This window comes from Penaeus monodon, chromosome 4 (genome assembly GCF_015228065.2).
Source record: "Penaeus monodon isolate SGIC_2016 chromosome 4, NSTDA_Pmon_1, whole genome shotgun sequence".
Taxonomy (NCBI): Eukaryota; Metazoa; Arthropoda; class Malacostraca; order Decapoda; family Penaeidae; genus Penaeus; species Penaeus monodon.
This window is the reverse complement of record NC_051389.1, coordinates 1,427,976-1,444,715: the sequence shown is the minus strand read 5'-3', so window position 1 is coordinate 1,444,715 and position 16,740 is coordinate 1,427,976. Positions and strand designations below refer to the sequence as shown.

General features: G+C 42.7%; 2 protein-coding genes across 2 annotated transcripts in view; both read left to right on the top strand.

Annotated features, from left to right (window-relative positions):
- Positions 1-122: 122 nt before the first annotated feature.
- LOC119598575 (dynein regulatory complex subunit 2-like) lies at positions 123-4,446 on the top strand (the record flags this gene model as incomplete). The annotated part of the gene is given in 10 exon segments (XM_037948225.1): positions 123-261; positions 460-683; positions 1,034-1,231; positions 1,390-1,569; positions 1,798-2,010; positions 2,256-2,348; positions 2,590-2,716; positions 3,007-3,188; positions 3,577-3,830; positions 4,190-4,446. Coding segments are annotated over 10 exon segments (1,758 nt in total), but the record flags the coding sequence as incomplete, so codon positions are not given.
- A 5,299-nt stretch (positions 4,447-9,745) lies between these two features.
- Positions 9,746-16,740, top strand: part of LOC119599459 (nardilysin-like) — a 13,552-nt gene continuing 6,557 nt past the window's right edge. The window contains exons 1-14 of the mRNA XM_037949249.1: positions 9,746-10,289; positions 11,134-11,213; positions 11,568-11,746; positions 11,959-12,099; positions 12,310-12,478; positions 12,585-12,844; positions 13,056-13,288; positions 13,467-13,587; positions 14,013-14,231; positions 14,458-14,587; positions 14,948-15,203; positions 15,715-15,865; positions 16,210-16,343; positions 16,711-16,740. The exon at positions 16,711-16,740 is cut by the window's right edge and continues 115 nt beyond it. Of these exons, the coding sequence (XP_037805177.1) occupies positions 9,973-10,289; positions 11,134-11,213; positions 11,568-11,746; positions 11,959-12,099; positions 12,310-12,478; positions 12,585-12,844; positions 13,056-13,288; positions 13,467-13,587; positions 14,013-14,231; positions 14,458-14,587; positions 14,948-15,203; positions 15,715-15,865; positions 16,210-16,343; positions 16,711-16,740 (2,420 nt within the window). The 5' untranslated portion in view covers positions 9,746-9,972. The remainder of the gene's footprint in view (positions 10,290-11,133; positions 11,214-11,567; positions 11,747-11,958; positions 12,100-12,309; positions 12,479-12,584; positions 12,845-13,055; positions 13,289-13,466; positions 13,588-14,012; positions 14,232-14,457; positions 14,588-14,947; positions 15,204-15,714; positions 15,866-16,209; positions 16,344-16,710) is intronic.

The window sequence follows — 16,740 nt, the reverse complement described above, 5'->3', positions numbered from 1 at the left end:
TTTATACACAACTACATTAATAGAGAATCACATACATACCCTCTCTTTGACGCGTTATTTCTGACGATATCGAACTCCGAGGACCTACAATACCATTTCCCTTTACACCAACTTCCTTCTAGGAACTGAACGAGATCGTGGATGAGACGACGACACGGCAGGACCGCCTCATCAGCTTGCTAGCATCCCAGGTGGATCAGGCACAGCACCAACGAACCACCGCTTCTCACAATCACTTGTCTGCCGTCCATAAGCTCACAGGTAGAGAGTGTTTCAGCGGTGGTTCGTTTGCTAGTTGAAATGACGTATTGCTTGTGTTTCGTTTCATAAGATTCATGTTGTCATTAGACCTACAAGTATTGAGGTATTGCTTGCGTTTAATTATAGTAAGAATCATGCTGGTATTAGACCTAATTACCATATGATACAATCATCTCTTAAGAACCTACTCCCTTACAGAACTACACGAGGACCATGTAGCCATGTTGACGCAGTACGTGAGGTCTCGGGAGGCAGAGGTGGCTCGAACAATGGCTGGAGACACGGAACACCTGGCGGCACACCACCTGCACAGCCTACGCCGTCTCTCTCTCGTCTCCCACGCCAGCCAGAGGCACCATGACCTCACTGAGAAGGAGGAACTCGCAGCCTTTCACACGACCATTACTCATGTCACGACCCAGGTATTGCAAGTCTGATTAAGGTGTATTGGTTTTACAAGTCAGACTAATCTGTATTGGTATTGTAAACCAGACTAATGTATATTATCATAATTACAAGATGCTTTATTCCTATGTCACAGTAACTAGATACTTATACTCAATTTCCATATATTTTCAAATAATTAAGAAAAGAAAATACATCCTTTGTTATCAAGGCTTGTTTAATCGAAGGTTCACTGAATTAGTGAGATTCACGAAAATATTCGAATTATAGACAATCTTTTTAGCCATCAATCCTTGACAAATCGAGGCTCTATTGAGTTGCAAAGAAGATTAACGAATATATCTAAAGCATTTCAAATCATTAACAGCTAGAAGAGGAGCTAGCAGCCGCACGTGTCGAACGGGAGAGCGTCCTGGAGGACTCGTGGGCCAAGTTAGCACAGTCCATGAGAGACCACGAGGCCCATACTGCTTCCTTGAGGGCAAACTGCCACCACCTCCAAGAACGCGTTTCTACCAACCAGAAGAACCTAGTCAAAGTCAACCAGGGCATTAGCGACATGCAGGTGAGCGTCATGCAGGTGGTTTCGGAAATGTATTATAAGGAAATGTTCTGTGACTAAATTGTAATGAACAGTGTATATTTGAAACTGGGTGAATGTAATGTATGTTCATGCAGTATTATAATACGCATTTTTTAAAACGTGTCTGTTCATTCGATCAGCAAGAAGTCGAGCAGTTGCGAAAACGTCTTAAGCAGCAAGATGAAGAGTCTGACGCAGCGCAGGAGCTGCAGCATCTGAAGAGCATCCTACAGGTCCTTCGGGTGTCTCTCACCACACACAGGTTCCGCAGCAGGACACTCATTAAAGCCATCAACCAGAGGGGATACTCCGCCAAGAAGGTATCGGAAAATCGCCATTATCCAAGACTTGTTCGTAATCAAGCGTTTCCTGTGATTTTGTAATGTATATTGGTATTTGTAGTGGTCAGTAAAAGTTGTTTCTGTCACCAGTACTGATTTATTCAACTTCTGTAAACAAAATAAGATTACAGAAGCGAAAGTTTAAGAACGCTGGTACTAAATACTCACTCAGCAGTCCACCAACTCCAAACTCTAATCCTAACATAGCAACTGGAAGAGGTCGCAAAGGAAGGAAAGGCAGTGTTGGAGTTGGCTTCAGCGTGCAGGCGACTCGAAACCCCTCGGGACCGTAATATTCCTTTCATGCCAACTGCGCCACAGCCCTCTGCAGCTTCCGTCCCTGATGACACCCTCACGACCCGCCTGCTGTCTGTGCCTTCTGAGCCTGCCAGTGAAGTCCAAGTGAGGCCGGCAGCGAAGGTAGGCTTGTTTTAAGTCCAAGGTTTACGACTGGTAGCTGAAAATTGTTGTTTTAGAATCATTCTTGTGAAAGGAAGGAGATTTGATGATAATCTTGAGTTCCTGAATACCATAGACATGTTTAATGAATAAACCCCAAAACTAGAATTTGTACCAACCAATAAAAAAGAAAAGGAAAGAAAAGAAAAAAATATATGTTTTCAAAGTCTCTAACTAGTTAACCAACGGTCTTTATCCACGAGTAGGATTTGGAAACCCAAGTGGCAATGAACTCCGACGCTGACGAAGGGCTTGGGACGTCAGTGAACTCCTCCAGGCGGTCAGGGTCGACGGTCAGGGTTAGTTCTAACTTTTTTCCTTGCGTTTTTTCTTTTTCTTTATTTCCCTCTTTTCTTTTTTTTCTTTCTTTTCTTTGTTATTTTTCTTTTATCTTCTTATTTTTGCTTTCCCTTTTTTTTGTTATTTTTCTCCTTTTTCTTTGTGTGTGTGAGTTTTAGGGATACGTATGTATGCAAGCAGCCCTTGAACGACACTTACGTATCCTCCTGAAGTTAAGCCTCGGCGCTGTGAACCCTGCAGGCGCCGCTGAGGAAGGTGAGCAGCGTGATGGAGGCCGACGAGGGAGTGGCGTCCGTCAACGGCTCGTCCAGCACGACGGCGACGCCCCTGACCCTGCCGAAGATCCCCGTCGTTGCTCCTGGGAAAGGTGAGGTTCCAGGGGTTAAGTTATATAATGGATGTAGGAAACTGTAATGAAATGTGCTGTAATTACATTGTGAAGAAATCTACTGTGATTAATTTATATTGAAATGTACTGGAATTAAACTATAATGAAATGTGATGTATTTGGATTATAATGAAATGTACTGTATTTAGATTATAATAAAATGTACTGTACCTAAATTATAATGAAATGTACAGTATAGAATTTTGGCTTACGTGCATGTATACAATGATATATGCGTATTTATGTGCGTGTTTGTGTTGCCTTTCCAGGGGGAAGCGCAGGAGGACGAGGCAGCGGGCGGGGCAGTGGGAGGCAGAGGCTCGGTCGTGATAAGCTCGCCAGGATCAACGAGCTCCTGAACCACGAAGAAGCTGCTCAGGAGGCCGCCCACACCCACGGGCCCGATCGCTCGACGTCCCTCGATCCCCCGCCGGACTTCGTGCTGCAGGAAGTGAGTTAGGAAATAAAGTTAACTCGACTGGCGCCAATTGGAACAGAATGTCGAGGAATTTATATATTTTTTCTCAATTTCGTGCTGCAGGAAGTGAGTTAAGAAAAAACAAAACAAAACTGTAGGAACAAATAGGAATAGAATGTGTTTCTAAGTGTTGAAAAATATATATAATCTTTACGTCTTCTTTTCTCAACTTCGTGCTACAGGAAGTGAGTTTATAAAAGGAAACTTCATGGCACAAATAGGAGCGGGATGTATTTCTAACAAAGAGAAATATAACATCACCTCTCTGTGTTTTTTCTCAACTTAACGAGTGAAGAATCCTCTTATCTCCTTCTGAATCGAACCATCTACAGAACTAGATAACATCCTTTTCCTTCGCCAGGCAGACACGGTGCTCAAAACCCACGACGATTTAAGGAACTTCTGGCGCAAGTACCACCACGTGCAGCTGGAACGCTTGGCACTGCGGAGCGAGGCGGAGGCCCTGCGTCAGGAAGGGCAGCAGCTGAGGGCGCGACTGCGGTATTACCTCGTGTCCCTCGGAATGACCGACGCGGCGCTGACCCAGACCGCCGCCCCCGTCACGGTCTCCCATGTTACTCTCAGTCTTAGTCGGAAAGACGACACGCCGGCCAAGTGAGTGAAGCCTCCAGGAGCGAACGGCAGGGAAGGGGCTTCGGTTTTGATTAAGTTGATGAGGACGATTATTGTTTTCCTGTTTTGTATTTATGTTTTGAGGGGATCTGAGGGAATCCAGGTTCTGTGGAGGTTCCAGAGTGGCCGGTTGTTTAATTACGGTTACGTTGAAATGTTTTTGGTTGCAAATTATAATTTTTATAACAAAGTATTCTATTCTTATGACATGACTACTAGTTGTCAGCCTGAAAATAAAATCACATACAAGTATCCCTTACACGCCCTATATTCACTGAGAATCTCAATAACATTCTAACACAATAATATGAACAGCATGAAACCCAGCATTCCTTTCGCAGACGGAGATCGAAGTCCGTCCCGGCGGGTGTAGTGGGCGGGAGGATGATGGCGAGAGCGGCGGCTTCCAAGGGCCCTCTTATCGTGCAGGAGGGGGGTCTGCTGGTCAAGGCCGCTGCAATGCATTCCACGCGGAGGATCTTTACCTGATTGCTCCTGCGCGTCTGTTGTGTCGTGAAATGCTTGATACGAATGCCTCGCCTTTATTTTTGTAAAGGGAATCTACTGTAATGAATAAATATTCAAGGCAAATATTGTTTATCTGTCTCTTTATCTCCTCTCTGTTCCGTGATGCAGGGTTTGTCTTTGGAAAAGATGTGTGTTGTGTGTGATAGGTTTTGCCAAATCGTGACGTTTTATTGTGATTTTAAGATCCTGAATTATTACCCAATTTTATCCCCCAATTTGTAAATTGCATGAAAATGGCAAAGAAGATAAATGTAAGAAATGTCTGGCTTTACGAATAAGAAAGGTACATGGATGAACTAAATAATTATACAGGCTTTTTATCTCCTAAAGACAACAAATTAAAAGGTTTCATCAAGAAAGATAGAATGAGTCCTTGGGAAGGCTTAGCTGCTGTAGCTACGTGGGTCTTTCATGAGAAGTTTGGCGTCGCATACACAAGGTCGTAAGGGCACTCTAGGGTTACAAGAAAAACAAAATATCTGGTTTTCTGGAGGGTTTACTTTCAAACAAATCTTATGGCCATCAGCCTGATACCGAACTGCTGCTTGAGGAGCATTTCATGTCATCCTGGGTTAAAGAAAATTTGCAAGAATGCTGTATTTTGTATCGTGAAATGATCACACACACACACACACACACACACACACACACACACACACACACACACACACACACACACACACACACACACACACACCACACACCACGCACAGTCACACACACACACACACCACACCACACAGGCACACACACACACACACACACACCACACCCCACACACACCACACACACACCCACCACACCACACACAACACACCACACACACAACCACACACACACAACACACAACACACCACACCTCACACACACACCACACACACACACCACACCACACACAAACCACAACACACACACCACACACCACACACACACAACACACACACACCGCACTCACACACCACACACACACACACCACACACACACACACACACACACACACACACATATATATATATATATATATATATATATATATATATATATATATATATATATTCATATATATGTATAATATATATATAATATATAAATATATATAATATATCTTATATATATATATATATATATATATATATATATATATATATTGCTACGCTAGTGGGTCTTTGTCTCTGTGCGAAACATGTGTTAACATGAAAAGGATGACCTGGGCATGTGTTAACATGAAGGGACCTGGGCAAACATGACGCAGCTGGCTGTGAGCGGAGGAGCAGAGGAACAAGCCAGGAGACACGGTTGGGTGCTGCTCCTGTGAAGACCTCGTGTGTGCCCTTGTGACCTGATATAACTTTGTGTTGCCCTGTTATAAGCTGTATCGTGCAGTGTGACATGCTGGTTTCCCCCTGTATTGTGCCTATAGAAAAGTGTACGGGTAAATAACTTGTGTAAATAAAGGAAAGACTGTCATTTTGTGTTTACTTCGTGCCCTGCCTTGCCACTTGGCGTTTCCTCTCGTGGTGTTTTGGGACGCTGTGGTGTTCGGTACCTCTTGGAGCTGTTCAGCGTTCACGACCCTATATATAACACGCCGTCTGCCTAGCCTGCCTTGTGTTGGTGGCAGAGAGACGAGGCGACCGGCGTAACAAATGGTGTCAGGAGTGGGATTTGTGATATTTGATCAGTGAGAGCGCCGATTTATCATGTTCTCCAAAGATGGCGGCAGCCATTAGGGAGAGGAGGCTTTGACTGAGGCAGGCACGAGTGAGGTGAAGCCGAACCAGATGGACCTGATCACTGCCATGCTGGCCGGTATGAGGGAGGAAATGGCACAAAGGGCAGAAGAGCAGCATAGAGGTACGCGAGCAGGCGCACCATCTCGTCGAGATGCAGGCAAGGAAGGCAGAGGAACAGTTCTGCCAACTTGTTGAGGTGCTACAGAGCAATCTTGCATCTGTGAAGATGGAAACTCAGCAGTACACCGACAAGGCCTGCAACAGCGTGAAGAGTGAACTGATGGAGGAGGTGCAGACTCTGAAGGGCGAGGTTCAGGGCCTGAGGGAGGAAGTGAAGGAGGAAAGGCGGCGTCACGAGGTAGTAACGTTGCAAGCAGAGAAGGCAGACGAGGTTCTGGCAACAGATGCCAGAGTGTCAGATTTACTGGGGTATGCCTGGGGTCTGTGGCAGGAAACCCCCGGGCCTCGCAGCGTCGTGTCGCAGACAGTGGTCGCTGCAGAAGGCTGGGGACCCATTGGAACCGCTTCCTTGGGTATAGGTGGCGGCAAACTCGGACCCGGTCAACCCGCCTCGTTGCCTCCCTCCCCCCCTTCCTCCCTCCCAGGTGTGTTAGTTCACGGCACGCGTTCTCCACCCTGCAGCCCCTCGGCCTCCAGACATTCTGTGAGGCGTAAGCCAGCTGAGTACGACGGGAAGGTGGCCTGGGAGGCATATGTTGCCCAATTTGAAATGCTGGCATCTGCCCAGGGCTGGAGCCAGGAAGAGAAGGCCCTGCAGCTGGTAACAACACTAAGGGGCCCCGCGGTGGAAGTGTTGGGGCATCTGCCGGCATCCCAACAGGCCTCTTACACCAGCGTGGCAGAGGCTTTGAAACGCCGTTTCGGGCACCACCACCAGGCCGAGGTATATCGGGCCCACTTGAAGAAGCGGACTCGTGAGCGTGGCGAGACACTGTCCCAGCTGGAGCAGGATGTGGAGGCGCTGGTAAGGAGGTCGTACCCTGTGGCTGCGGAAGAGATGATCGTGGCCCTGGCCCGTGATTTCTTTGTTGACGCTTTACAGGACCAGCAGCTGCAAATCTACGGCAAGCAGGCACACCCTGAGGACCTGCAGGTGGCGCTGGCGAGGGCCTTGGAGTTCGAGGCCTTCCTGAAGGCAACGAGTGGCCTAGGGCCAGCTGCTCAGCCCCGCCGTGACCTCCGGGGCCGGAAGGCTAAAGTGGAGAAAATAGCATTGAGGAAGGTGAGCCCGAGAACTTTCCAAGGCTTGTGTTGGGGCTGCGGAGAGGTAGGGCACAGACGTAGTCAATGTCAGAGGGAGCGGAGAACACGTCCTCTCAGCCGGACGGATTCTGATGCCTTCCAGCAGTGCTGCAAGGACTGTGGCAGGTATGGTCACCATCTGAGTGCATGTCCTAAGGCTAAGGAAGTGGTACAGGCGGAAAAGGCTGGAGAAGGGGGCCGAAACCCAGCCGTCCTCGGTTCCCGGGCCCCGACTTGGGTAAGCTGCTGTCGAACCAGCACGATGCAGGTGGAGGGCTCAATAGATGGGAAGCCATGCCGCCTGACAGTGGACACTGGGGCTGAGAAGACCCTAGTGCGGCCTGATATGTTGGCCACTATGCAACTTCCAGACGCACCACAGAGACTGTGTGGTGTCACAGGGCATTGTGTGCAGCTCAAGGGGCCAGTGGAGGCTCGTATTGGCGTGGGCAGCACGGTGCAGCGGCTGCCGGTGTATGTGGCCGATCTGGACGAGCACTGCTTGCTGGGCCTTGACTTGAGGCAGGGCATGAAATAAACACAAAATGACAGTCGCAGAGTAAGGCGTGTGTCGACCTTGGACGGAAGCTGGTGAGGGTGCACGGTGAAGATGTGCCCTTGCTTCCAGAGGTTGGCTGTGCAGAGGTAGTTACGGCTGAGCGACTGCACCTTGCCCCCAGGACAGAGTCTAGAATCCGGTGTCGACTGTCAAGAGTGATGCGTGGAGTAGAGGGCCTTGTGGAGCCCATCCAAAACCTGCAGCTGGCTGATGGCGTAGCGGTTGGGCGGAGCCTTGTTGGACCAGGGGAGGGGTTAGTTACAGTGTTGGTAGCTAACTTCTCTGATAAGGCCCAGAAGGTGCCAGCTGGTGCTAAGCTGGGCACTTGTGAGGAAGTGGAGCATCCAGAAGAGTCGGGGAACAAGGAGTTGGTTGGTGTAGGACCGTTGCCTGACTCCCTCGAGGACTTGGCGCACCGGAGCGCCGCTAACCTGGCGAAGGAGACCTATGACCGGCGCATGAGGGAAGTGAGGTACAACATAGGTGACAGAGTGTGGCTGCATAACCCGCGTCGGAAGCGAGGGCTCTCGCCGAAGCTACAGAGCCCCTGGAAAGGGCCATACACAGTGGTAGCGGCCCTTTCTAATGGCACCTATCAAATTCGCAGAGGGCGAAAACGACCGTCTGTTGTCCACGTGGACCGGCTGTGGCGTTACCATGGGCCAGGAAGCTACTCCTGGGGCCAAGGTGAAAAAGTAGATGACGTTAGCCCCAGTAGCGGCGATGAGGACGTGGCAGACGCTGACCGAGATGAGGACGAGCATTTGGACGGTGAGGGCAATGCAGCAGACGTCAATGGTGACCATGAGCCAAGTCTTGGGACAGGAGATACCCCTCTGGGTGCCACACCACAATCTACCGCCGCCCACACCTCCTCCAGAGCGACCCCAGCGAGAGCGAAGAAAGCCGCGCTGAATGAAAGAATTTTGTTTGTTCCTGAGGAATAATTTTATTTAAATTTTCTGTAGTTTGTTTCAGGTTTAGGTATGTCAGAGCAGACGGGTCGTCTGCTTGATAGGGGGGGATAGTGCTACGCTAGTGGGTCTTTGTCTCTGTGCCAAACATGTGTTAACATGAAAAGGATGACCTGGGCATGTGTTAACATGAAGGGACCTGGGCAAACATGACGCAGCTGGCTGTGAGCGGAGGAGCAGAGGAACAAGCCAGGAGACACGGTTGGGTGCTGCTCCTGTGAAGACCTCGTGTGTGCCCTTGTGACCTGATATAACTTTGTGTTGCCCTGTTATAAGCTGTATCGTGCAGTGTGACATGCTGGTTTCCCCCTGTATTGTGCCTATAGAAAAGTGTACGGGTAAATAACTTGTGTAAATAAAGGAAAGACTGTCATTTTGTGTTTATTTCATGCCCTGCCTCGCCACTTGGCGTTTCCCCTTGTGGTGTTCTGGGACGCTGTGGTGCTCGGTGCCACTTGGAGCTGTTCAGTGTTCACGACCCTGTGAATAGCACGCCGTCTGCCTAGCCTGCTTTGTGTTGGTGGCAGGGAGACGAGGTGGTCGGCGTAACAATATATATATATATGTGTGTGTGTGTGTGTGTGTGAATTTGTATGCATGTAGTAAGTTTTATTTTTGCTGAGTCAGTATTTGAAGCAAAAAATTATAGAAAATAGCCACGTCAGCCTATCACATTATGTAAAAAAAAACTATATCTACTTTTGCTTAAATCTTTTTAAAAAGTGTAAAAATACTACAAAAGAGATATAGGATATTAAACCTGAGGAAGTAACATTTGGACGAGTCAATGGAAACCGAGCCAAGAAATATTACTAAAAATCGGATGCGAGCGAATCGGTGTTTACATTTGGGCAGAGGGAAGGGAGGCTGTCTGGAACATGTGGGTTTTTACTTCAAGGGTTTGTCTTAACTGCTGTGGAATATAGGCTCTCATTTTCGCCTATCTTTCAGCAATTTTGACGAAAGAGTTGGCGGAGTTTTAAAATGCAAAGGTCATATTGTTGGAAAGTTTTGCAGCTGGAGTGATGACGGGGAGGTCAAGTCCGGGACACATGGGTGCTCGTGAATGTCAGTGAGCATATTTACTGTTTCTAGAACCGGATGCCGACTTCTGAATCGTAGTTTAATGTCGTCTAAGAGAAGTTTTCACGGTAAGAATAGTCAAATTGCGAAGAAACCCCGGAGAGCAGGCCTGGTGAAGATGACTAAGCTGTGCAAGGCGACCTCAGAGGTCTCTGGCGGAGGGGGAGCTGTCGAGGCCCAGTCGGAGAGCGGGGTGGAAGGGGGGTCTGTGCCACCTTTGTCCGAGGCTGCCATCACGCCGCCAACGTGCCACCTGCTGCAGTCACCAACAAAGTCTCCGTTTGACAAGAAGGAATACAGGTATGGGAGTGGCAGCGACTGACATTTCTCTCCTTTTGACTGTATGAAGGTATATCTTATTAATGTAATAAAATAAGACATTAAGATCTGTAGCTAGTTCAGAGCTTTTAAACCCCAGATGTGTTCATGCCATAACATGGTTACTCCAAATTAAGTATATTCTCTCCTGAGTGTTTGTTTGTTTTTCTAGTCATTTTCAGGTATATCATCTAGAAGTGTAATGATTCAGATGCAAAGTGCAAACCAAGGATTATTCTTTCATAATTAGTGCTTTATGAGCAGCAAGTTAAACTGACTTTTTTCACCTTACTATTTTGAAACTTTACCTATTAATGTTTTCTACACTTGGCTGATACTTAGTGCCAACACATCACTCACTGATACTGATACAGAGCTTGTAATGAAAGGACACTTAGTGAAAGAGTCAATTGGTGGTGATCTCTTCTCCCTCATAGATGTCAAGGACATAGGCCCTTGGATATCATGAAGTCCTAAACTGGCATCCTTTTTTTGAAGAATTATGCTTTAGTGTGGTAAGGCTGAAAAACCTTAGTAGATGAAACAAATGCTGATAAGAGTGAGTTGAATTTAACACACAGTATCTGGAGCAAAGTCCTCAAATTAGAACTGAAAGTGTCATGATTTGCATGAAAGCTCATACAACCCTTAGAAGACACATGGAGTGGCACAGTGTCAAGTGATTGCATGGAGGTTCTGCACTCCACTCATATATTTACAGTCCCAGTGCAAGACTATTAAAGGGAAATTTCTTAAAGACTTTTTATCTTCATATATTTATTGCTTAAGTAGAGATAATGAGCAGAGATATTTGTTTATTGCACAGGGTTATTCAGCTTGGGAATGGACTCCGAGCACTTCTTATTTCTGACTTGAGCAAGAAAATGGCAGCTGAAGATGATGAAGGTAAGTTATTTTGAAAGATCAGTAACCAAGAATGTACATATAAAAAAACAGTAAATATGTTGTTTTTATATATTATATATATATATATATATATATATATATATATATATATATATATAATCTGTATATCCATCATCATCATCTCATCATCTTCGGTCACTCCATCCATCCATCCATCCATCCATCCATCCATCCATCCATCCATCCATCCATCCATCCATCCATCCATCCATCCATCCATCCATCCATCCATCCATCCATCCATCCATCCATCCATCCATCCATCCATCCATCCATCCATCCATCCATCCATCCATATTTCTACATATATCTATTTGTGTGTTCTTTATGCAGAAGATGAAGATTCTGAAGACATAGGAGAAGAAAATGATGAAGACACTGAAGAAGGTTCTGATGAAGGGGAAAGTGAGGAGGATGAGGAAGAAGAGGAAGAAGAGGAGGAGTTAGATGAAGATGAAGAAATGGAGGGTAGAGGCAGTGGAAAAGTGAATCAGGACACTACTAAGTATTTGGTATGTAGACAATATGATCAGTATTGTGAACAGTATCCTGGAGAAAATTAAAGTTTTCATGTCTTTGTATATCTGCATAATGTGTAAATTTGTATTTGTACTTATTTGTAAGTATTTTTATATATTTGTTTGTATATTTGTTTTTCAATAAATAGTTTTAGTATTAAAAATAAGAAAAGTGCTCAAATAGTTTTGTTTTCGTTTATTTACAGGCCGCAGCAGCTCTATCAGTCAATGTTGGTAGCTTTGAAGATCCTTTCGAAATTCCTGGTCTCATGCACTTCCTTGAGCACATGGTATTTATGGGGTCTGAAAAGTATCCCAAAGAGAATGCTTTTGATTATTACATTAAGGTAAGTAGATTTTTCATTTCATTCTTTATAGACCCTAATTTTAGTTTTATATGAATATTTTTGGGATACTAAACATTCATTTTATCTATTTTTTTTGTGTGTATGTGTCTACATATACTAAATATAAGACTGTAGTTAGGAGTAGCATGTATCAATTTTACTATTGGCTTTATCAGCTTGGTAAATACATTGACTTTGAATTGTTTCCAGAAACATGGTGGTCGTGATAATGCTCATACTGATATGGAGCACACTACATTTTACTTTGAGGTACAGGAACGTTTTCTAAATGAAGCCTTGGACAGGTTTGCCCAATTTTTTATCCAGCCACTTATGAAGGTGGAAACCATGACAAGAGAACGTGAAGCAGTGCATAGTGGTATGTTTACAAGTAGAAAAGGATGTAATATGATACAGTTGTATTAATGAGTTTTGGCAAATATTTTAATCAGCTTTTCATAGCTTATTTGATCATTATTTTTCAGAGTTTCAGATGGCAGTGCCTGAGGATTCGTATAGAACCCAGCAGCTCTTTGCTACCCTTGCTGCTGATGGTCACCCAATGGGGAAGTTTACTTGGGGTAATGAATCCACCCTGAATGTTGGGATCCCAAATGAGGAACTACACAAGAAACTTCACGAGTTGCGACTGCGATACTACTCAGCACATTACATGACTTTAGCTGTACAAGCTAGGCTCTCTTTGGATACTTTACAGGAATATGTTACGAGTATATTTTCTCTGGTACGTTTACTTTGCTCTGACACATTTTTTTGAAGATTTTGTAAATGGTGTGAATGTGTTCATTATGTATGAACTTTTATTTTTTTATATATAATACTCCTGACAGTTATCAGTCCCATAGCTGACCAGAATTATCTAATAACTGATATGAAAGAATGAAATAGAAGAATGATAATTGAAAATATTACAGAAGGATTTGCTCCATTTACAGATACCAAATAATGGTCTTTCTTGCCCGTCGTATAAGCACCTTGAGCTCCCTTTTCCCGTGGAGAAATTTCACCGTCTGTATCGGATTATCCCCATGAAGGAATACCACTCTGTAGAGATTAACTGGGCTTTGCCTTCCCACCTGAAGCACTATAAAACAAAGCCGTTACACTACATCTCTCACTTACTCGGCCACGAAGGGAAAGGCTCCATTTTATCGTACTTGAAGAAGAAGTAGGCTTTGATGATAATTTTTTTAGGTTGATTTTATTTTTTCATGATATAACGCAGTGAATATAAGTATAATTTTTTCATATAATAGATAGTCAGAATATTATAATATTTAGAGACTCTTCACTCATATTTTCATGTGAATGCTATAGATCCTAGAAAGGCTATCCTTATTTTTCAGAGTGTGGGCAGTTGGACTGTATTCTGGCAATGATGGTTCAGGATTTGAGCATAATACCACTTATGCTGTTATGAGCATTAGTGTGGAGCTGACAGATGAAGGCTTCAAGAATCTGGATCAGGTAAGAATAGGAAGAAGATTATAGTGTTGTCTGTCTGTTTCTTTGCAATTCATTAATACAGTCCATTAAGAGGGAGAGACACAAGCAGTTTGAAAGACCTTTGGATCATGGTATTTTCATTTACAGAGTGAATTATCATTGTACTAATTTTTATTATATTGGTATTAGGCTTACTTTAATATATATAGTCACTGATAAAAGTAATATGTATATCTGATCACATTAACTATTATTATTATTATTATTATTAATGTTATTATTATTATTATTGTTATTATTATTATTATTATTATTATTATTATTATTTTTGTTTTTGTTTTTGTTTGTTTGTTTGTTTTGTTTTTTTACTGTTACAGTTACTGTTACTATTACAGGTAATTTTATTCTATCATTGACCTAAGACACACTTTTTTTTCCCCTCAAAGGTCCTGTTGGTAGTATTCCAGTATCTCTACATGATTCAGCAGACTGGACCAGTAGAGAGAATTTTTAGGGAGATTCAGCAGACGGAAAAGTTGAATTTCGATTATGCTGAAGAGGAGACGGCTATTGAAAATGTTGAAAATCTCTCCGAAGGAATGAGGATGTTTGAGCCTGAGGATTATCTCACCGGAGACTCCCTTCTCTTCGAATATGACCCCGAGGTAAGTAGATGGAATATTTACATGTGATTTATATGGTAAATATTTGATGTCTTTTGAGTATGTAGGGTTAGAACAGTTTTGGGTTTAATAATAAATATGAGCAGTTGTGTATATAGTAATAGCATTGGAATGTTAGTACAAGTTATGATCATTCAGAATTAGTGTTTTTGCATTTGTATTTTCTCTAATATTTTCACCAAGTTATATTTCCCTGAAACTGTTGCAGGTTATAAGAAATTGCATGCAACAGTTAGTACCTGAAAACTGCAATATTATGATCAGTTCCAAGAGTTATGAAGGCCAGGATGTTTGCTGTCTGACGGAAGACTGGTTTGGCACAAAATATTCGGTTGAAGGTGAGAAATGGATATTTATTTAATGATAATTAAACTTTTTTTTAATTGCATTAACCCTTTTACCCTTGGTTGTGAATATTTCTTTGAAGTTTTAGATTTTTTAATTTTTTTTAAATTTCATTTGACAATTTCAACTTCCACGGTTATGATTCCTCGCAGGAATTTTAAGGGTGTTCCAGTTCACAATATTGTAATAATCTGTTTAAAAAAACTGTTCAGGATTCCTTAAAGAAAAATACATATTCTGATGCTGTGTATATAATCACAATAGAAATTCTGTATATCTATTTATCCTACAAGCTTGTAAAAAGAAACATAGCTACTTTATTTAATTTTTGTTGTTGTTTTTCCTTTTGACAGATATTCCTCAAGAGTGGGTAAAAGAATGGAGTAAACCACCAGAAAATCCTCATTTGTTCATCCCATCTCCAAACAAATTCATACCAGACAATTTTGACTTACTGAAAGTTGAAGAAGGTGCCACGGAATACCCAAGAGTACTTCAGAAGGATGACTGGGGTGAAGTGCTCTACAAACAGGACCAGAAGTTCAAGTTGCCGAGGACGTACTGTTACATCTACTTCCTGTCAGACCTCCTTCTGCAGTCTCCCAGAGCGTACGTTATTTTTGTCATAATGGGTATATGTAGAATATAGGCTGTGACTCTACTTATTTCTTTATTTTTGAGGTTTTATTATTGTGGGATTTTTTTTTTTTTTAGAATACTCTTACTGAAATTGCAAGTCAGAAGTTTTAAACAATTTAGAATTAAATTTTGGTACTATTACCTGTGATGTTATTGTGCAAGTTTATAGCAATAGGTTATGTTATATTAAAAGGGGATAAAGTTTTCTGTTGGACTTAATAAATAATGTTGAAAAGTGGAAGACTAGGTTTTATTAGGACTTGCATTTTTGCTGCTTATTCAGACCATGATATGTGAGTTATATGTGGCTATTTCTCGTATATCCTCTGTTGATGTAATTCTGCCCAGAGTTAGAAAAGAATAAAACTGGCATCTTGCCCTAGACTATGAAGTATTCAGTTTCACTGAGTCTCTTTTGGGAATAATGTTAAAGTGATAGTGAAAGCAAAAACAACTTGAGTATTCGGAATTTATGTTACAGAGCAGCTCTGTTGGACCTCTACCTGAACCTGTTCCAGCAGCACTTGATGGAGGATATTTACCCTGCCAACATGGCCCAGTACCACTACACCATCAGTGCAACAGAGCGAGGCTTAGTGATCAAAATCAATGGTTTCAGTCAGAAACTTCCTGTAAGTAATTTATTTTAAATGGGGTTTAATGGAGATAAGATTTTTGTGCTTAATTATCCTTAATATGTGAAGTGGAATTGTTTTTCTACATGGAGATAATGAAATGAAATTTTTACAGGGGAAAAGTTATTTTAAGTTACATATTTTCTAGAAAAATGTCCTATTAATATAAAATCTAATGATAGTTTAGCATTTGTATTACTCCATTCTTTGAAGTACATGATTTTGATTAGTAACCTACCATGTGTTACTATATACTGGTAGTTTACTGGAGGTATTATTCTGTTTGTAATTGTTACTGAATTCTTTCATGATGAGACTACAACTGAACTTTCCTTTTATAGCAAATGCTGGAACTTCTACTTCATCACATGGACACATTTGAAGACAATTTGGATGAAAAGTCTTTCCAAGAGATAAGACAGCAGCAAATGAAATCTTATCATAATGCTATCATTAAACCAGAGAATATGAAGAAGTGAGTGTTGCTGTGTTGGTTCCTATTGGTAGGGAAAAAATGAGAGAATGAAGAATATAAGACTGCTTTATTTTACTTTAGATTTCCATAAAAGTATCTTACCTCACTTCACCCGATATCTTTGTGAAGTTTGATATGTTTCTTAAAATATTGTTTCTTATGTGATCTCACCTCAAGTGTTATTTATATGCCATACATATTTAACTTACCTAAGTCTGCCAGATGCATCTGAACCTAACCATGCTGTTTTTACTGTAACCAGCCCTGGCATAAGAAGCATCATATAAAAGTTTTGTAAGGAGAATGGATACATATGTTTTGCCCTGATGATATAAGAAACAGAAATATAGATATATTTTCTTTGCAGGAACATCCGGCTGTCAATAGTGCAGCTTGT